The 19,635-nt window shown below is 39.2% G+C and overlaps 1 protein-coding gene across 3 annotated transcripts in view; it reads right to left on the bottom strand.

Moving 5' to 3' along the window:
- Nucleotides 1-19,635, bottom strand: part of EPS8 (EGFR pathway substrate 8, signaling adaptor) — a 124,363-nt gene that overhangs the window by 20,113 nt on the left and 84,615 nt on the right. For 2 of the 3 annotated variants that reach the window (XM_088528431.1, XM_088528432.1), the window contains 11 exons: nt 19,433-19,594; nt 19,079-19,228; nt 16,802-16,884; nt 14,805-14,941; nt 13,199-13,272; nt 12,001-12,127; nt 9,591-9,679; nt 5,878-5,952; nt 5,121-5,269; nt 2,714-2,897; nt 51-184 (listed from right to left, as the gene is read on the bottom strand). In XM_088528431.1, the coding sequence (XP_088384557.1) occupies nt 51-184; nt 2,714-2,897; nt 5,121-5,269; nt 5,878-5,952; nt 9,591-9,679; nt 12,001-12,127; nt 13,199-13,272; nt 14,805-14,941; nt 16,802-16,884; nt 19,079-19,228; nt 19,433-19,594 (1,364 nt within the window). The remainder of the gene's footprint in view (nt 1-50; nt 185-2,713; nt 2,898-5,120; nt 5,270-5,877; nt 5,953-9,590; nt 9,680-12,000; nt 12,128-13,198; nt 13,273-14,804; nt 14,942-16,801; nt 16,885-19,078; nt 19,229-19,432; nt 19,595-19,635) is intronic. The other variant, XM_088528433.1, reaches the window with a different exon arrangement.

Genomic DNA, 19,635 nt, shown 5'->3' with positions numbered 1-19,635 from the left:
AGTCGGGACAGTTATCCACAGCACCACGTACGACGTCGACTCCGTGTTACCTATCTACGTGCCGGCTAACAGTTTGCTTAAAGGCAGCGACAGCGGCCCCTTGGTCCGGGAGAGGCCCTCTTTTGTAAGCAGTGTTACTGAATGCATACCCGTCGGATGGAGGGTAGTCGGGAACGCCAGGAGGCTGCAAGACAAAGAAAAACACACAAAGCCACAAGGTGGATTAGTGTCACCTGCGCACCAACAGCACGGGGCTTATTGCACCTAAGGCAGGAGCCCCAAGGGCCCAGGCAGCATCTGCATGCCCCTGTTCTCAGGTGCTTGTGGATCTGCCATGAAAAGTTAATAACTTCTGCATTTCCAACACAAGCAGAGAGATCAAAAGAAGAATAAAAGAATTTCTTCCCTAAGTCATCCCACTGCATTAATATTGCAGGGGATGTTCTTTAGAAAAGAGAGTTCTCCAGGGCAAGGTTCATGTCATCTTTTAGGTATCAAGACAGCAACAGAACTTGCAAACAACAATGACTGAATGGCTTTAAAATAAACTACATTCAGAAACTGTTTTGAGCTTTTATTTTATATGCACACTTTAACACAGAAAATTCTAGCAAGCTAACATTAAGTTTTGGTAAGAAATAAAGCCTCCTCAATAAGTTGTGGCTTATTTCTGTCACCCTCCAATTGAATATAACTGAAGTCAGTGAATAAATGCAAGAAGGAAAGTGATACTCAGTGTAATTAAGGATTTTAATTAAATAAAATAATCTGTTTATTACAAGCACTTATATGAGTTAAATAAGCATATTTGACCCTTTGCAAAATTCTAAATTCTTTTTAAATAGCAGCTCTTCACAAATGCCCAATCTTAAATCCAGCAATAATAGGTTGCTTGTAGTAAGTACTACTTTAAATTTCACTGACCCAAATAAATTAATCTCCACTTAATTTCTGAAGATTATTATACAGAAGTTGCTCCTTCTACAATTCTTTTTCCTTATACCATCATCTTGTTGCACAAGTTAGAACAACTGAGCTTCACTGGAAATTCTCTTATCTCTCTGATTTTTCTTGCTGTGTGGCTACATAAGAGTTACCCACTACATTTATGTATCAGAGAACTACTGCCTAGAGGCATTTATTTGCCGGGCTGAGGCTTGTGAAGTGAAAAGAACAAAGAAACCCATATATGCAGAATATTCTTTAAAAATACATTAGGAAAATCTCTTTGAGGAAAATCTCAAGTGTCAGCTAGTTTATACATTACAGCAGAAAGATACCTGGGGAGTAGAAATTTGTTTTATTTCACACAGAAATTACTTGCACTGCCTCAGCCTCACTGGATTGCAATCACTGGTTCCCCATTGCTTTGCTGCCATTTGAAGTCACCATCATGGGAGGTGACTTCACCTTGAGCCCCCTGCGGCGCAAACCACATGTACATCGTTCAGACTGGGAATGGCAAAGGAAAGAAGAATTGTAAGAACCAGATATCTGATGTATTTTGCTAGGTGCCAGATCAATCACTGGTAGTAATAAGGGCCGGGAAGTCACCACAGCAGCATCACGCATGGTGTTATCCCACCTGAGAAATGTGAATGAATAAGTAAGGCAGCCACGCTGGCATCCCTTGCTGTAGGACAGTCAGGTTGCTGCAGACAAATAGCGTTTTACACTCGCATTGATCTTTCCAGCTGAGCACCTGCAGCTTTCTGCAGCTATAAAGAAGCTCAGCGTTTCTTGCCCTGGAATTGCTGCTGCGGAGAGACCTTACACAGGAGGCCAAGGTATTTTAAGAAATCAAATGCGAATCATGATAGCCTCAATTACTTAGGAAAAGTTTCACTCAGATTTTTTCATCTCTATATCTGAGTAGGATTTTTTTTTTTTTTAAAGCAAATGAAGATTTTCCTCAAAACAGAGTTTTATTGTGACAAGTTTTCCATGGGAAGTTTTGATAAACTTTTTGGAGGAAGCTTTATCTCCTTTGCAGAGAACTGCTCTGCAGGGGAAAGTCAGCCCATAGCAGCCAGTTATACAATATATTGCGAATTCAGGTCAGCCTGCCTATGACTAAACGCTGGTCTACTATATTTGAGAGAAATACCCTAACCACAAAAATGTTCTGATTTTTCATCTTTTTAAATAATGAAAGTTTCATGAGACAGAAATGGCTTGTCCTTTCTAGCTTTTGCCATCTCTGGATCACATCCCTGTATATTGACAGGCAGTCTCCTAACACACCTATGAAATGGCAGGCACCTGCCCAGGGTTATGTGCTGCCAAAGGGCAAAGAACAGTCCCTCCTGCACAGAGGAATGCTCACTGCAGTAACTCAACACAAGAAAGCTGAACCCTGCTCAAAGGCCCAAAATGGCAATGTAAGGAATATCTTCCTGAAGCACAAATAGCAATCAAGTGACCCTTCTAAAATCCTTCCTTTGATTTTAATTTTTTTTAATGTGTTTGTGCATAGATGTTCATTCGAAGACAAGAAAGATGAAGACACACATAGCTCCATATTCTGCACACAGTATATGCAGTCAAAACCAAATGGATCTGAAAGCACAAGAGAGAAATCAAACTGAATCTTAGGAGTCTGGATTCTTCTCCCAACAGAGGTAGGAAAACCTCTTCAGGAAGGAATTTCATTTAACTAATTAACTATTTTAGCAAACAACTAATTAAAGAAACACTACAGTACTTAACCTACCTCAGCTGACAATCTTCTCATTTCTTGTTTCCTCTGCTGCTCTGCAACGTTTGCCACAGACTCAGCCAAATGATTTAGTTCTTGGTCCTTCGGAGCTCCTATGAAGTTCAGCAAAGGAGGTTCCCAACCATTTCGGAAACGAGGGACGTAGGGTGGAATAAACTGGTCTTTGGGCCAGTCCGCTCTGCATGAAAAGTAAATTAGAGATCTGTGGCAAGGGAGCATACAAGTATTTTTAAGAGTTTTCCTTAGAATTGAAATGCTTTATAATTTTTAGGAATAGAGAGAAGACTGGAATCACAGCACAAAAATAATTATGCTAAAATGCAGAAAATTGGCAGAAAGAATTATTCATTGACCACAGCTACGCTCTTTGCTGTGCTTAGCAGAAACACTGGTCCTGCCCTAAGAACTAGCTAGAGTTAAGACACAACAAAATTCCGTCTCATAGTAAAGGATGACTAATAGAAGGATCAATTACAAACAAATCTGGTATTTATTTTCATTGTTAGATGGGAAGAAGTACTGCAATTCTGTCTTTATGTTAAAGCATAGACAAAAGACTTCAAAGAAACACTCTGCTTTAAAATACTTGAAAGTAGGCACAGAGCCTTGATTGCTAAGAGAGAGCTAGAAATACCTACCTACATAAAATAATAATAATAAAAAAATTAGAGGATAAATTTCTTTTTCCTTTACACTCTACAAAACAAGAATTATCAGCACATTTGCTGTTTTGCAGCCTACTTTTTTAATCTGTATGACTTCTTAGAGCTCCTTTAGCATTCTCTTATTTTTCTACACAATAGCTAAATTAATGCTTTGATGCTCTGCCTTTGCAATATACATAACATCCTGCCCTGCAGCATAAATTACTGTCTCTTTACAGTAGTAGCAGAAGGGAGAATATGCATTACAGTCTTTTAATGTTCTTATTATTGGCACTGTTGAAAATGGATCAAGTAACAAGTGCTGTCCATTAAACCAGTTACAGAAGGGGTCAACATTTACTAGCCCATTAGCAAGTACTAGATCCCTTGAGCATTACTGCTCACTTTTTGCTAAATTGCACCACAGTATACCGCAAGCCAAACAGACCATTTTCAATGCCTATAGCTCAACCACTTACATGCCAAGTACTTTTTTCCTTCCTACTCTAACAGGAGATACTTCTTTTGGGACTAAGCTGTTTTCTTTTCAGAAGGTACTACGGGAACGATGATGGTAGTTCCCAAGACAAGAAGTCTGTTATTTCATTCAGTGATCCTATACCCTGCATGGGTTCCAGGGCTGCAAGTGAATCTCCATAGTCAGCCCCACTGCAAGCTGCAGCGAAGCCAGAAGAGCTCTGGGCAGGTGAGGGTAAGCAGATGATGGCAATCATGAGGAGCTGCAAGAGATGATTCCAGCTCATTTTGCAATTTTAAGATAAACGGCCCAATGAAGGAGAATCTTGGAAATTTTGTGCAGCAGAGTGAGATTGAGGAGGAGGAGGAGTTGTACCTTGCTCTTCCTACCCCCAGGATTTTCATCCTTTCACATTCTAGGGTTTTGTTGTTGTTGTTCAGACTCTCAGACTCTTCTACCAGCGAAGTACTCAACTACTATTTTTTTTTTCCTCTAGAAATCCAACCGAAAGATGTTTATTTCCTGATCTGGACTCTAAGAATAAGGATGAGTATACTCAAATACATGACTCATTTCAACCCAAGTCATTGCATGCTTAACCATTACCCCAAGCCCTACTCCACCACAGATGTCAGAGTTAAGGCACACTGCTAATTAAAAACGTTCTACTTACCTAAGTAATTTCAGACTATACAGCCAACTCAAAACCATTCTGTACAAAGTAGTTAGTTTTTAGCTAAGCCAAACCAAACCATAATAGTGAATTCCACTAGATGTAACGTGCAGGATAAGTATGTTTAACATGATTCAGCCAACAACCACTGCTCAGAAGTTATAAACATTTTACTTATAGCTTATTATTATGCTTTTGAAGGGTAAAGAGATTGCAAATTTTAAGTTTTTAATAAGCATTAACAGTTGAAAAATAAAATCAGTTTGTATTTTATTTTTAAGCGCTGTTGAATGCACTTTCTTAAAAATATATTTTTTAATCAAGTCCAAATAGCTGATTGCCAAAACAGAAAAGAACATGAAAAGGGCAGTTCCATGGACAGAAAGGAGATTACTGTCTGAAATTTCCTCCTCCATGCAACCCCTAAAACCAAACCTCTCCAAAATCCCAATGAAGCAAAGGGCTCCTTTCCAAAAACTTCAAGGAATAATTTCAAGGAGTCTACCAAACTAATATGAAGTTTGCTGATAGTAGACAATCGGTTAAGACCACACTAATAAACTTGAGTTGAGATCATCTCTAAAACATGCAAAGGCTTTTCCTTACCTCGCTTTAGTCCACGTGTCACCCAGTGACATCCACAACTGCCCTTCTTCGCTGGTGACGGTAAATCTCAGGAAGTCTATAGTATCCTTCGTTAGGAGGGGGCTGAGTACTGTACTAGCAAGTTCTGGGCCTCCTGTTGTCTGCACCACCTAAGTCCCAGTATTAAAATAAAAGAACATCTATATCGGTCATAAAGTTCATCTGAACACAGAGTGGCTATAGTGTTACTAGGAAACATTCATTACCAAAATGGGGGGTAAAGGTAACTTCTGGGAAGCTAACAGTGTGTCCTAATGTAGAGGATGAACTAAAAACCACTTCCTGCAGAAGAGCTGCTGTTCTAGTCAGCTACCATCTTATGTTTAGACTGACTTTTGACAGTGCTATTTAATTTTCTCTACTCATCATAAAACACTTCAATTAATTAAACAAATGGCTATGCTTCCAATACTCCTTCTGCATTATATAAATTATTATCTCTATTTTTATTGCTAGTTAGAAATAATCATGACAAACCTTAACACACACAAAGCTAAGGATGATTTAAATAAACAGATTTAAAAGACGTAAAGAAAGACATGCAGAAAAGGATCTGTTTTTTTTTTCTAAAAAGTATATCATCCTCTGATACACACATTTGTCCTTAGTTATTGTCCAGGGACATAGCATTTCAATCTTGCTATCCTTGAGAAGGTTATAGAGCATATAGATACAAAAGTTCTGAAGGAAAATATTGGAAAGAGTTATCACACCTTACCATATGTAGTGGTGTAAAGAGAAAATGAACCAATTCAGGTGCACTAGGATTCTGGATATGCAACTTCAGTTTGGCCTGAGGGAAAAGGAAAACATATTGGAAGTTTTTGTAACAAATGCTTAACACAAGAGTGACCATGCCAGGTCACATCATAACTCTTCCTAAGACTAATGGTTTGTCTTCCACATTAGCTAAGACTCCGCAAGATCACAGAGCAAGCACATGGTGATCTTCCCCCAACTACTGCAATGCTCTAGTAGTCTGTAGCTCAGGGGCTACTTGAATGAGAAGCAGTATTTTGTATTAGTAGGATTAGTGGATTCTTCTGCTGAGAAAGAAAACTGAGCAATCATACCCTACAAACTTTTACCAGTGTTACTCATAATTATTTACAGTGTTATTATATTCTCCCTTTTTGTAGACTTTTCCAAGTTAAAGAAAAGTCTTTTCCTTGGAGCAATACCTTCAGTTTCGCTATATTCTCATATGAAGAAAACTGGGAAAAAGGGGGGAAAATTTCTCCTAAATGGAGAAAAATGAAACCAGCATACATAATGGCACAGTAATGTTCTTTATTTGTTCATTTTCTTTTTTCTTTTCCTAATGCTTCTTAATGTTTGTCTGGGTCGTAACTATGGAGAACAATGTTCTGTATTACAACACCAACATTTTATTCCTGTCTAGCAGAAGTCAGCTTGAAGTCTGTTTTAAATGTAACATTAGATCCACTTTTCCACCTGTACACTACATTACATCCATCAATACTGAATTTCCTCTGTCATCTTATTGATTGTTATCATGGACAATTTCGACATTTCTCAGATTTCCAGAGTTGTGTGGAAATTCTATCCTGTGAGATTTTTTTTCTTTTAATAGACCAATTATCTAGGTACAGACTTCAGGGGTACTGGTCCGTAGTCCCTTAGGTCTCCCTAAAAACGTTTAAAGATTATTAGCATTTCCTTAACTATTTCCCTTCCTTTGGGATCAAGGCAGTTTTGTGAGGTCACACACCCCAGCGCATACTTCAGTGATATCATCCATAAGTTTCTGGAAGAAATGGATGAAGTTCCCAGGGGTTCTGTTGATCTGTTTCTTGTCATTTTGATTAGCTGTTCTTTAATCACCCATTACTTTAAACAGGTATTCTTTGATGACACTGTTTTCACAGGGAACACACTGCCCACTGCCAAGCTCTTCCAATAAAATAAACACACACAAAAAAATCATATTCCTTCTCTACTACAGCTTCTCTGAGGTTTGCCTTTAGTCGGCAATCACCCACTAGCCCAACAGACTCCAGAAGCAGGAAGCACACCTGAATATGTTTTACATGTGTGTTCAGTGCATTTTGCAGACTGTTCCCCACACTCCTTTCAAACTTAGTCAATCAGTGCATTTAGCTTTCCAGACTGTCTTCAACTGAAGAAATAGGAAGGATGTGTTATTACTTCTAATAGCAACCTGTACATTGTACTTCAGTCATACCAACTTTTTGGTCTTTCTGAAGTTTTATTATTGGATAGATAGCAGATATTTTCCATGAGTCTCAAGTATGGTGTTTTTAAATAGTTTACATTCAAGTGGAAGGGATCTTATTCTTTTAGTTACCTCTTATCTTTAAACTAGATAAATTACATTCTTCATTTTATTCAACTCTGCTTAAATAAATATTTTATATATATAAAAATATACATATATACATATAAATATTATGTGTGTGTGTATATATATAATAAAACTAAGCACCATGAAGTAAAATTTCAGGATTTTATGTCTCTTGCAGCGATGCTGAAGCAAAGAACTTATAGTCCAACTTGTCAAAAACTTTAGAAAACAGGTCCCAAATACTGCTCAGCACCAACACAAAAATTTTTTTCTTTAAGGCCTACAAAACATATGATAACAGCATATTTAAAGTCAAGGGGTGGGAGGGTAAACAGATGAAAAAAAAAAGAAGAAAAAGAAGAAAAAAACCACACACCTCAGCTCGATATTTGATGGATAAATGTCAACTCTCCTATTACTGTTTGCCCTTTGTATTGAGATTTATTTGATCTCTGTAAACTTTTAGTACAATATACTTACTTGCACATTGCACAGGAGATAAAGACTCATAGGTACACAGGTTAGTCTCAGATGAAAAACTGAATTAAAGGCAGAATTCAGGAAGAAGTCACATTGAAGACATTTTAAGATTGGAAGTACTATTACTGAGATAAAGGATTTTGTTGCTGCCTGTTGTTGCTCTAGCTCGCACGGCAACTGGAATGACCAGTCTGTATGTGGCAGAAAATGCACTGAAGATGTCTACCTGCCTGTAAACGCAGCAGCACAGATAGAGCCCTCTGAGGCCAGAAAGCAACTGATTTAACAGCAATAAGCACCCAAGACCTAATGGGAGCAGCTGTATGTGACTTATTTAAGGCCCCAGCTGGTGAGGCTGCCAAACATGCAAGACAGCTTGCATGCCCCTGGTCCCAACAGGCTTCCAAGAAATCCTTTTTTAGATTTTCATCATAGAATCATCACAGAATCATAAAATCATCACAGAATGGTTAAGGTTGGAAAGGACCTCTAGAGATCATCTAGTCCAACCCCCTTGCACATGGAGGGTCACCTAGAGCACGTGGCACAGGACTGCATCCAAACACGTTTTGAAGATGTCCAGAGAAGGAGATTCCACAACCTCTCTTGGCAGCCTGTTCCAGTGCTCTGTCACCCTCACTTTTAAAAAAATTTCCTTAAGTTCCTGTGGAACTTTTGGTGTTTCAGTTTGTGGCCACCACCTCTAGTTCTATCAGTGGCCACCACTGAAAAGAGGCTGGCCCCATCCTCCTCACTCCCTCCCCTTTAAACTCAGATTTTGCAAGTAAAAGGATTTTATTGAACAAGGATGCTGAAAGAGAGAGAACTATGCTCCCCCAGTCACTGGCACTGGGCAGAGCCTTTGAGGAGCAGCCCCACCTGGAGACTACCTGAGGCCAGAGATCACCAGATCTTTGTTCAACTCCAAATAGAGAGGGAAAAAGGGAAAAGCCAAGACTGGTGTCAGCTCAGCTGCCTTCCTATGCATTGGCCAAGCACCAAGTGAGATTATATGCCTAAAGCTATGCACATTATTAAGAGGATATTTGCATATCTACTTCTTTTTAGAAGAGCAGCAGAGACCAAGACAATGCTTGCTCTGACCCCCAGTTCCTCAAAGGATGTGAACACCTCTGTGTTGGTATCCATGGGCCCACCAGTTTACTCTACACGGACAAGGCACCAAGAACGTCGGTTCGTTTGGTGCACCAAGGCATCAAAACACATAATTTGATAACTGTATTCCCAAAGACCAAATGAACTTCTGAAGTTCTCTCAGAGGAGTCAAAGATAACCTCATTACCTGGAGTATCAGGAATCCTCAAAGAAACCTGACTTAAAAATAACTACAAAGCAATTCAGTTGCGTTGTTTTCTTCTCCTTCCTCCTCTCTATCACTTAAGTAATAAATAAAGAGAAAGAAGAAGAGAACTATAGATCATTATAGATCCTTCCATACAAGTGGGATAGAGAGAGCTCTTAACACATAGAAAAAGTAAGGCAACAAATCCGACACACGAATTAATTTGTAGCAGCAGGGAATATCCTCTTACACATAACATCATCTATCCCAGGAAAATTTATTGTAGCACGCCTCAAAACCATATAGGCTAGCAGTTACTTACCACAAGATTGAAGCCATGCTTGAATTTTTGGAAGCAGTCAACAAACTCATCTGTAGGTGGTGGCTTTGCACGGAGAGTAAGAACTCCCTCTGGTGAAAAAAATGAGAAAAACTATACATATATATGTAAAATTTAACTTCTATAAATATTGAAGATATATTAACCACAAGTATTATAAAATAAAATAAAAAACTTAAGTATTTTGTATTTCCATTAATTGCTGTAGCTGCTTAATAACACAGAATCACAGAATGGTTAAGGTTGGAAGGGACCTCTAGAGATCATCTAGTCCACAAACCCCTGCATAAGCAGGGACACCTAGAGCATGTGGCACAGAGTCGCATCCAGGTGGGTTTTGAAGATCTCCAGTGAAGGCGACTCCACAGCCTCTCTGGGCAGCCTGTTCCAGTGCTCTGTCACCCTCACAGTAAAGAAGTTCTTCCTCACATGGAGATTAAACTCCCTGTGTTTCAACTTGCACCCATTACCCCTTGTCCTGTCATCAACCACCACAGAGAAGAGCCTGGCCCCATCATCTCTACATTTACCCCTTCGGTACTTGAACATGTTGATCAAATCTCCTCTCGGTCTTCTCCAGACTAAACAGGCTCAGCTCGCTTAGTCTTTCCTCATATGATAGATGCTCCAGTTCTTTAATCATCTTTGTCGCTCTACGCTGCACCTGCTCTAGAAGCTCAATGTCCTTCTTGCACTGGGGAGTCCAGAACTGCACCCAATACTCCAGGTGCAGCCTCACCAGAGCTGAGCAGAGGGGGAGGATCACCTCCCTTGGCCTGCTGGCAACACTCCTCCTGATGCAGGCCAGGATCCCATTGGCCTTCTTGGCCATGAAGGCATATTGCTGCCTCATGGTTAACTTCTTGTCAACCAGGACTTCCAAACCCCTCTCCACGGAACTGTTTTCCAGCAGGTCAACCCCTAATCTCATGTCTGGGGTTATTCTGGGACCTGGCTCTTCTTTCACCTTATGTACAGCTCCCTGCCCATCCACGCAGGTCTCTTGCCTCCTTGCTTGACTTCTTTCCTATAGGAATGCACCGAACCTGAGCTTGGAGAAAGTGGTGTTTGAAGAGTAGCCAATTCTCCTGGACCCCCTTTCCTTCTAGGACCTTTGCCCAGGAGATTCCTCCAAGGAGTTCCCTGAAGAGGTCGAAGTTAGCTCTCTCGAAGTCCAGGGTTGCAATCCTACTTCCTGTCCAGCTTCCTCCTCGCAGGATCATGAATTCCAACATCTTGTAGTCACTGAAGCCAAGACTGCCCCCAAACATCACATTTCCCACTAGACCATCTGTTTATTAGTATGAGGTCATCTCTTCCCTTTTCTTCCCCTTCCCTTGTTGGTTCATCAAACACCTGCATCAGGAAGTTATCTGCAATGTTCTGCAGAAACCTCCTGGACTGCCTGTTCCTAGTCGTGTGATTATCCCCATAGACATCAGGGCCAGGGCCTGGGATTGTGAGGCTTCTTGCAGCTGCCTGTAGAAGGCCTCATCCACTTCCTCTTTCTGGTCAGGAGGCCTGTTGTAAACTCCCACAACTGTGTTGCCCTTGTTGGCCTGCCCTTTAGTCTTCACCCACAGGCTCTCAACTCATGCGTCATCCTCCCCTATGCTGAGCTCCAAACATTCCAGTTGCTCTCTCATGTAAAGAGCAACTCTGCCACCTCGTCTTCCTGGCCTGTCCTTCCTGAAAAGTCTAAAGCCATCCATGGCCATGTTTCAGTCATGAGAGCTGTCCCACCATGTCTCAGGAATTGCAGTGAGATCATGGCCCTGCAATCGCACATGCATCTCCAGTTCCCCTTATTAATTCCTCATCTTGCATACATTTACATAAAGCCATTTGAGTTGGTCACCCAATGTGCCTCTCACTCTAGCTGGGGCAGCTGGAATTTGACTATGTGGGCCTTCAGAAGGTCTCTTATTTTCCCCTTTAGCCTCTTCAGGCTTAGGGCTATGGAGTTAGGCTGCTGTGAGTGGCATGATGGGCCATCGCCTACCCCATAACCTGCTTCCCTGATGATACCTCCCTCCCACCTCGAATCTAGTATAAAGCCCTCTCAATGAGCCCTGCTAGCTCTGCTAAATAACCCTGCTAATATATTTACTGACATGCAAAATTTTGTAAATACAGTCATTACAGTGAGCAATATTCTTCAGTCATATCTCACATCAGTCTCTCCCCCACTGATTTCAGGCAAACACTTTTCATTTAGTCCTCTCTAAGAATATACTTTCTAGGATGTGCTTTCCCTTCAAAGTGAAACAAAATCACTACCACACACATCAAAAAAAAAAAGTCATATTTACTCACTACTTCAAAGTTTCCTAAAGTTTCCTAAAGAAAAAAGAAAATCTACTGTACAATCTACTGCAGTAGGAACTCCTACCTCCAGGTCCTTTCTTTTTACTTTTCTTGGTTTTCTTCCTCTTCGAAAGTTCTGTAAATGCCTCAGCAGCTTTTTGAAGTTTGGTAACAAAATACTCAATGTCATCCAAAATATGGTTCAGAATTTGCTATGAGAGAAAAGTAGCAATTTCTTTACTGAAAGTGTAGTAGAAACACTCTAGGAATGAAAACAACTCTTAGATACCAGCAACTTCTGTACAAAGTTAGGGCTAGAATATTGTGTATATAGATTCATTATGTTTATAACTTCACACATGCGTAACATTTTAAAGCTTAGATTTTTCAAAACTCAGGACCAGTGTAGGTTTTGAAAGCACTGGTATTACTAAATTCAGATTTCCATTACATACATTCACACACTACATCCATTCTCTACAGATTACATTAATTCTACACACAATATCCACAACATTCATTCTCTCAAAGCACATATGCACACAAATCCTTTCTAGTAAATTATGTGCATAGGACAGCATTTTCCTAAATGGCACAACTTGATGATCTCTTTTGGAACAAAGTATTAAACCATTTGTGGAAATTCAGAATGTGGTTTGCGGGAGAAGTGTTCTTTGAAGAATGGTTTTCAAAGAGCAAGTGGAGAAGAAAAGAAGCACCCTCGGGGTGCAACACTTCAGCAGGTTCCACCACGCTTCCCTCAAGACCCTTTGATGTTGCTGATGGCAACACCAGAGTAGAAAGCTGGGTTCCAAGTGATCATCATGGCAGTATTTGATAGTGCATACATCATGGAACCAACTCAATATTGTTGCTCACAGGTCATGGAGGGTCATATTATACATATGCATGGCTACATATCCATGGTCTTTGGAAATGACCATGTGTTTATGCTCCAGAAATGGCACTTATCAGAGTCTAATTAACTTAATAAAATTTCAGTTTATACATGCTTGAAGAATTTGGCCTTCACAAAATTACATGGAAGTACAGCTCTTCACAACAGAAAACTTGACTAATAGCAATACTTTGTACTTACCTTAAAAAAGTAAGAAAAACACACCACACACTTCCTATTCATTTTCAGGTTTACCACACAAAACAGTCTGCCTGGAAAGCTTTGCCCCAGAACTGAATTTCACATGTGGAAAAAGTCTTCCCATTAGGTAAAAAGCCAATGTTTTATGAGCGTTAAGCAATATCTCTTGTAGTCGCTCACTTACAACATCTCTGTCAATCCTAGCTGCCATCATTTCTGTTGTTTCTTCATGGTCCTGGTACTGTCTTTGCTTTTCAACTGTGGAAAAAGCGAAGGGAAAAAGACATTCATATAGAAAAAACTAGAAATCATGACACTCTACACCACTTTTTACTTGAAAGTATACTACCATGCCACAGACGAAACTGTTGGCACCACTGCCATTGCAAAGGCTTTAGAGAACCTGAAGAACTTGCACAGTAATGCCTCCCAAGCCTCATGAACCTGTTTAGGTATATGCATAAGCTAACTTAGCTGCATAAAGGAAGTTAACCACATGCATAATTGTGGTATCAGGATCTCTATCAAAACAGTACAGCAGAAAGTGGCTGATTCTAAACCCAAAGTAAGGAAAAGTTATCTCATTTTACAAAACACGTTAAAAGCAAGTCAAGCTGAAGCAGCCAAGACAGAAGTGCATAGCTCGGACTTCAGAGGATATTCAAGGGGGACAGTTTATAAATGAAGGTTAATAAGCAAAAAGAGATGTAGGAATTTGGGCTGATTTACCAATGCTGGCACACTGTTAACAGGAGTGCTTTTTATAAATGCATTCTAGAAGATATCCACATGAATGAAATAAGAACTACGGCAGGAATTCAGGTCATCAAGAGACCACAGGTTATTTATTAATTTATTAAGTGAGCAGAAATCAAGCAAAAGAAGAAAGAGGTCTTTACTCAAAGCAGGTATAAAGTTGTAGGTTAGTAGATGAAAACTTTCTGAATATTACTGATTTCTGTGAATACTTTTATTTTTTTTTCTCTGCATAGTTGTGTACTTTGAGCCATATTATGGCAAAATAAACCAAAACCAACAAAAACTTCCTGATTAGTAACATCTAATTCTAAACATCTAATTATAAAACTTCATCTTCTGTTATACAGAAAAAGAGAAAAAAGACTTCACCTGAACCAAGGTTACTCCTTATATAGTCTGTTATACTGAAAGGAGTTTATTGTTTCTAAAGAATATTATTTAAAGAAAAAAAAAAGAAAAAAGTTTCCATTACAGATTTAAAAAGAAGAAAAAAAGATCAAAAATAGTACTACATTTCTTGGTTGAGGCTTTAAAAGCAATGAGCTAGTTTAGTCACACAGCCCACTAAGAAGATAAATAAAAATAAATAAACGCTGCTTATCTCTAGTCAGCTTTTAATTCAAGGGATGTTCATGCAAAGGCCCCAGAGGAAAACCATAGCCCACCTACCATCCACCTAAGAACAACTAAATGAAGCTCTGAAAAGAAATTCAGAAAACCGATACCGCGAGTAAATGACAAAACAGATTTTGACAGTGAGGTCTTTCTTACAGAGCCATCTCTCTGAGGCAATAGGAATCTGGGGCATTTAAGACTAGACTGGGAGAATAATCCTGCCTCCTCTCAACAAAAACAGAGGGGGCACCAGAGTAAAAACGTTTCTGTATGTGGCTGTCATCTTTTCAAAAATATTTTTGAAAAATATTTTTTTCCAAACCATTTTTACCATCATCTGTCCTCACAGAAACCTACTGCCCAGAATGACTGTTGCTCAGCACCCGGCAGGAGAACCAGCTCTCAGAAATACTCACGCTCGCCCTGCTCGGAGGCCCACGCTGACCATGCCGCCACGCGGCTTCGCACGTCCACCTGGGTGACGGTCCCCGGTGGGACTGGGGCTGGTGCCCTTGGGGGCGGAGGGATAGCGCTGTCAGCTTTGGAGATCATCCTAAGGGGAGAGAAAAGCCCAGAAGTGACACTCGGGGGGGAAAAAAAAAAAAAAAAAAAAAAAAACACTCTATTTTCTAGCGTTTAATCAGAGAAGACAAGAGGGCTTTGCAAGGACCTTTTCTATAACCCATGTTATTGAGCATCCTATGGACTTTCACAGCCAGCAACAGCAGAGTCTATGCTATGTAAATATACTTGACCCACATCAAGGAGGGAATGGCAAAATACATATCACCAAACCAAAGCCTCAATCACATGGCCAACTGGAAACCCCTAAGTAGTGCAACACAATGTCTAGAGAATGGGCAGACAGCTAAATTCAGCGACTCAGATTTGGTAGGTGTCATTTCTACCACCACATGCAGTATAATGGCTCGATCCCCTTGCTGTCTTCATTAGGAGTTAATCATTCTGTGATGGCTGAATGTTATCTATTTCCTAAGTCTGACAAGCTGTCAACCAACTTTTTCTTAGAACTCAGCCAACCCAAATGACTAAGTTTACAGGCTGATTTTTCCTTTAAAATTAACAGTCTGTTCATCCCATTTTGATGCAAATGCATGACTGTTCCCACCTGCTCTTTTTCTTTTTCTTTTTTTTTTGCCTTATCTAGTTTTATGCACCATAATCAGCTTGATATCAACAGAGGTGGGGAAAAAAAAATCAACTCCCACCTCCACACATCCACCAACCCCTTCCTCATGTCCCAGTTTAACAGCAAGGCCTTCACCTTAAATTCCTCCCTTTATAACCCCATCTCATTCATGGCATTCATGAACAGCAACAAATGCACTAGATACTGTTTTGTCCTTAGACACCGAACTAGAAAATAGCTCCTGCAGTTCCTTCCTCCACTCTCCTGGGTAGTCTTCCCCACATTTCCCATGCTTCCCACATTTCCACATTCCACAATCCAATAAACCTTGCAACAATAACTTGGTAATGCAATGTTAGGCTCACTGCCACATCTCCAAACCAGTCATGCAGGACTCATCCAGAAGGGAATCTCCCGCTGTGACCTGATGCCTGCACGTACACAATACTACAGTGAGTAACCAGCGCTACAAGGTCATGTACTATTGAGTGCTTGGCCTCAGAGCCCTTTGGGATGAGTAGCTCAGATTAGTTTTCCCCAGATGTACCAGCCTACATTCTTCCCCTAATTAAATCTCCTTAATTTCCTTGCATATCCAATGTGTTTGAGTTCTTCTGGATTACAGCATACCTGTTTTAAACCCATAGGTAAATAATAGGTAAACTTTAGCATGCCTGTGTTTTTTTATAGGAGTGTTTATCAGTATAAGAAAGCTTAATGAGCTGCATAGTGGAATTTTCTGTGTAAAACAGTTAACTAGAAACGTTTTTAAAACAACAATGTTTTTACTTAGTGATTTTTGTGCAGCAGAGGATTTTCCACATAGACCACAAAAACACACATTATGGAGAGAGACTTGAGACAGTTACCTACCAACTTTTCAATAAGCTTCCATTAACATTCATTGCCTAAAATATTTGTGCCCTTGTTTCTATGTCTCTCGTTTCTTGAAATTTTTGCTTTTTTATATTTTATAATTTGAATTACAAACTATTTGCCTATATGCAGAATCAAGACATACAACACTCTTCTCTGGCAACTGGTTGCCAGCTGTTCCAGTCACCAAGGAGAAATTAGAAAAGAATGGAAATTATAAACTCAAAAAGAATAAGATAATGTAGTCAAGGGTCATCTACTGGCTTCTGGAAATACGTTACTAATTAGCAAAAAAGAGCAAAAGGATAGCAGATAGACTTGGAAAGCTTCTGACCATTCTAACAATATTCAGTGATCTTTTGTACTGCAAGCAGGTAAGTTTTTTACCTCAGTGTTTCAAGCCTTTTCTTCTGTTTTCCACTTTTGCTGTCACTGATTGCACTTTCAATATCTTCATGAATAAAGCTAGCCTGAAGAGACAGATGCAGACACTATCAGCTATCAGGTTGACTAACCAGATAAAAGAAATAAATATCTTTTCAGGCATCTTTTTTTTTTTTTTTTAAACATATCCTTAGATTCTAGAATCTCTTACTAATCCCACATACCTAAACCTCCAGGATACATTAATTTACACTAAACAGAACACAGAAACACACAATGCTATTGTCTGGGAGCTGGTAGCTTTGTCACTATTCTAATCTAAAATGCCATCCTAGAATGAGTTTTCCATTTAAACAACAAATTTGCCCACAGAGTTGTAATTATCTCAAGTCAAAAATTATCGCAAAAAACTGTTGTCTCCATCCACATACACCATTTTTATTAAGAATGTCTGTTAAAGCCATAACTGAAACTACTATAGACAGCAGAACTAGTAGGGATAATGAAGATAAAAGATACATCCTTTTACTGAGAGTTAAGAAATAAAAATGCACCCTACTTTCTCTTTTATTTTGTGGAAGATTAATTTTTCAGAGATTCTTAATCTGTAGGTTCCTACCTCTCAGTAATTGCAGTGCATCTTCACCAGTGACCCACAAGTAAAATTCCAATCCATCTCTAACTCAGTACTTTAATAGAAGTTGCATTAAATAGGTCACAGCTTCTCATGGGACTGAGAATGCTCTGTTACATGTTCAGCTGTCAGAGTAATTTCCTGCACATGCTGTCAAAGCCCAAATCTGTCAGTGTCCAGGCTCATTCTACAAGGCCCACCTCCCTATCCAGGTTTCCTCATGGTGGAGGAGGAATATTTAACTTCCTTGGAGGAATATACAATTTCTGCTGGGATCAGAAGACTTACTTTATTTTTGGATCCAAAGGGATTAAGGAACTTCTCGGGCAATAATGTATTATACCCCAGAAAATGAACCAGGAATATATTAGGTTTATAGAATTAATGAATAGATAAATCTTCAGAGTATTTGAACTCTTAATATTTATTAACAAGTTTTAATTAGAAAATATTTGTTTGCAAAAATTTAATTGATTTTGACTAAGCTTTTGTAGCAAAGGCTCCTGAGGTTCAATATAATTTCTGATCAAAAGCTGAAAGAACTTTTGGAAGAAAGACATCTAAGTCCAATGAGCAGGTAACAAAACCCAGGGTATGGTCACAGGCTCAAACAATTTCCCAGAAGAAAAGTGGGATCCTGGACTTGGAGATAGAGATTTATGCTTATGTGTTCAATATTCTTATTTGTATGAAGAGGAATAGCTTCAAAAGAGGAAAGCCTGAAGAAGGGAGATCACGCTGGGAGATCGCTTCCAATCCAGTTCCCCCGCATTATTTAATGTATTGCAACTTGCACTCTCCCAGAATCCAATTTCCACTGCAATGGCAAATTCAATGCTACTAGTCTCACAGTTAACCAGTAATCTTCACGCTACTACCTATCGCTGAGCCAGTTTCAAAACAGTTGCATATCACTGATGATTTGTTAAGATAACAAATTACAAAAAAGGAATTTTTCAAAAGTCCCGTAAATTATTTAACAGAATTTCAAGAACTGCCCCTATCCCAGAAAGGCAGAAGTATTGCAAATACATTCAAAAATTGTGTTTGAAACTTGAGGAAAACATTTTACTGGAGACAAATAATCCCTTTCCTTGTCTTGTCCTTTACAAATAATATTTTCCTTTCAGTATTCTCTCCTGCAGATCAGGTGGGCCAGCAGAGGAGGTTTAATTGCTCAGTCACAAAGAACAGACACAGGAAGGATTAGGTAAGAACTCAAGACTCGGGTGAATGTTTTCCAGAATCTAAAATAAATTTCAGATAATTCAAACTATTTTACAACAGTTTCTTTAGAAGTGTGAGTGCATACCATATAAATAATTCCAAGCTTTACGCATTTGAAAATCTAAATGAAATGCTGAAGATTTTCCCCTCTCCCCCGTAAAAAGATCAATATTTACAGTAATAACATATTTGCACACACAAAGAATTCAGCTTAGTTAGATGCCTCCTATCTTACAAGCCATAACACCACATTTACTAATGTATTATCATAAATACATTAAACAAATCATATTTATCAGCACAAAAAAAATAGAATTATCTTCTGTGAATCATTTATTTGATTTTATCCATTGCACTTGACAATTCATAAAATTTCCCCAATTCAAGTAAGTCATAGCAGCTCTTCATTACTATCTTACCTTAATCTCATCACACTGGAAAAGATGCAAATCGGGCTTGTTTTGGGTTGGCTCTTTACATACCAATGCAAGAATGGAATTGTAATTGCATGCATTCATCACAGCCTGGCAATGCTGAATTGTGCTTAAAGGAAAATTCTCCAGTTCATTCTGCAGGGAGAGAGAGAGGTTGGGGTAGGGGAGCTTATTATTGGCGTAATAGTATCTGGATCTCAGAGAAACTGCATGAGATAAGAAGAGGAAAGTGTTAATAAGCTAATTAAAATACCAAATTTCACATACATCATTTTTCTGTTCCTCTTTTTTTTTTCTCTCTTTCTCTCTGCAAGTGAGACTGTCACTCACAGATCTTACCTTTGATTCCAAGTCCACTAAGCTGACAGCTTTGTCATCCACTTGAAGAATCATATCTTGAGTCCACACTTTGCCTTTAGCATCCAGCAATTTCAGCTTCCTTATTCCATCATCTACTGTAATCATTGCCTCTTTTCGGTCCAAAACAAAGGTGGTCAAGTGCTAGTGAATGAGGGGTACAAAAAAAAAAAAAAAAAAAGGCG

This window comes from Tinamus guttatus, unplaced genomic scaffold (assembly GCF_059628265.1).
Source record: "Tinamus guttatus ecotype Peru unplaced genomic scaffold, ASM5962826v1 Tinamus_guttatus_pri_ptg000308l, whole genome shotgun sequence".
NCBI classification, from domain to species: Eukaryota; Metazoa; Chordata; class Aves; order Tinamiformes; family Tinamidae; genus Tinamus; species Tinamus guttatus.
This window is presented reverse-complemented; position numbering and strand designations above follow the sequence as displayed.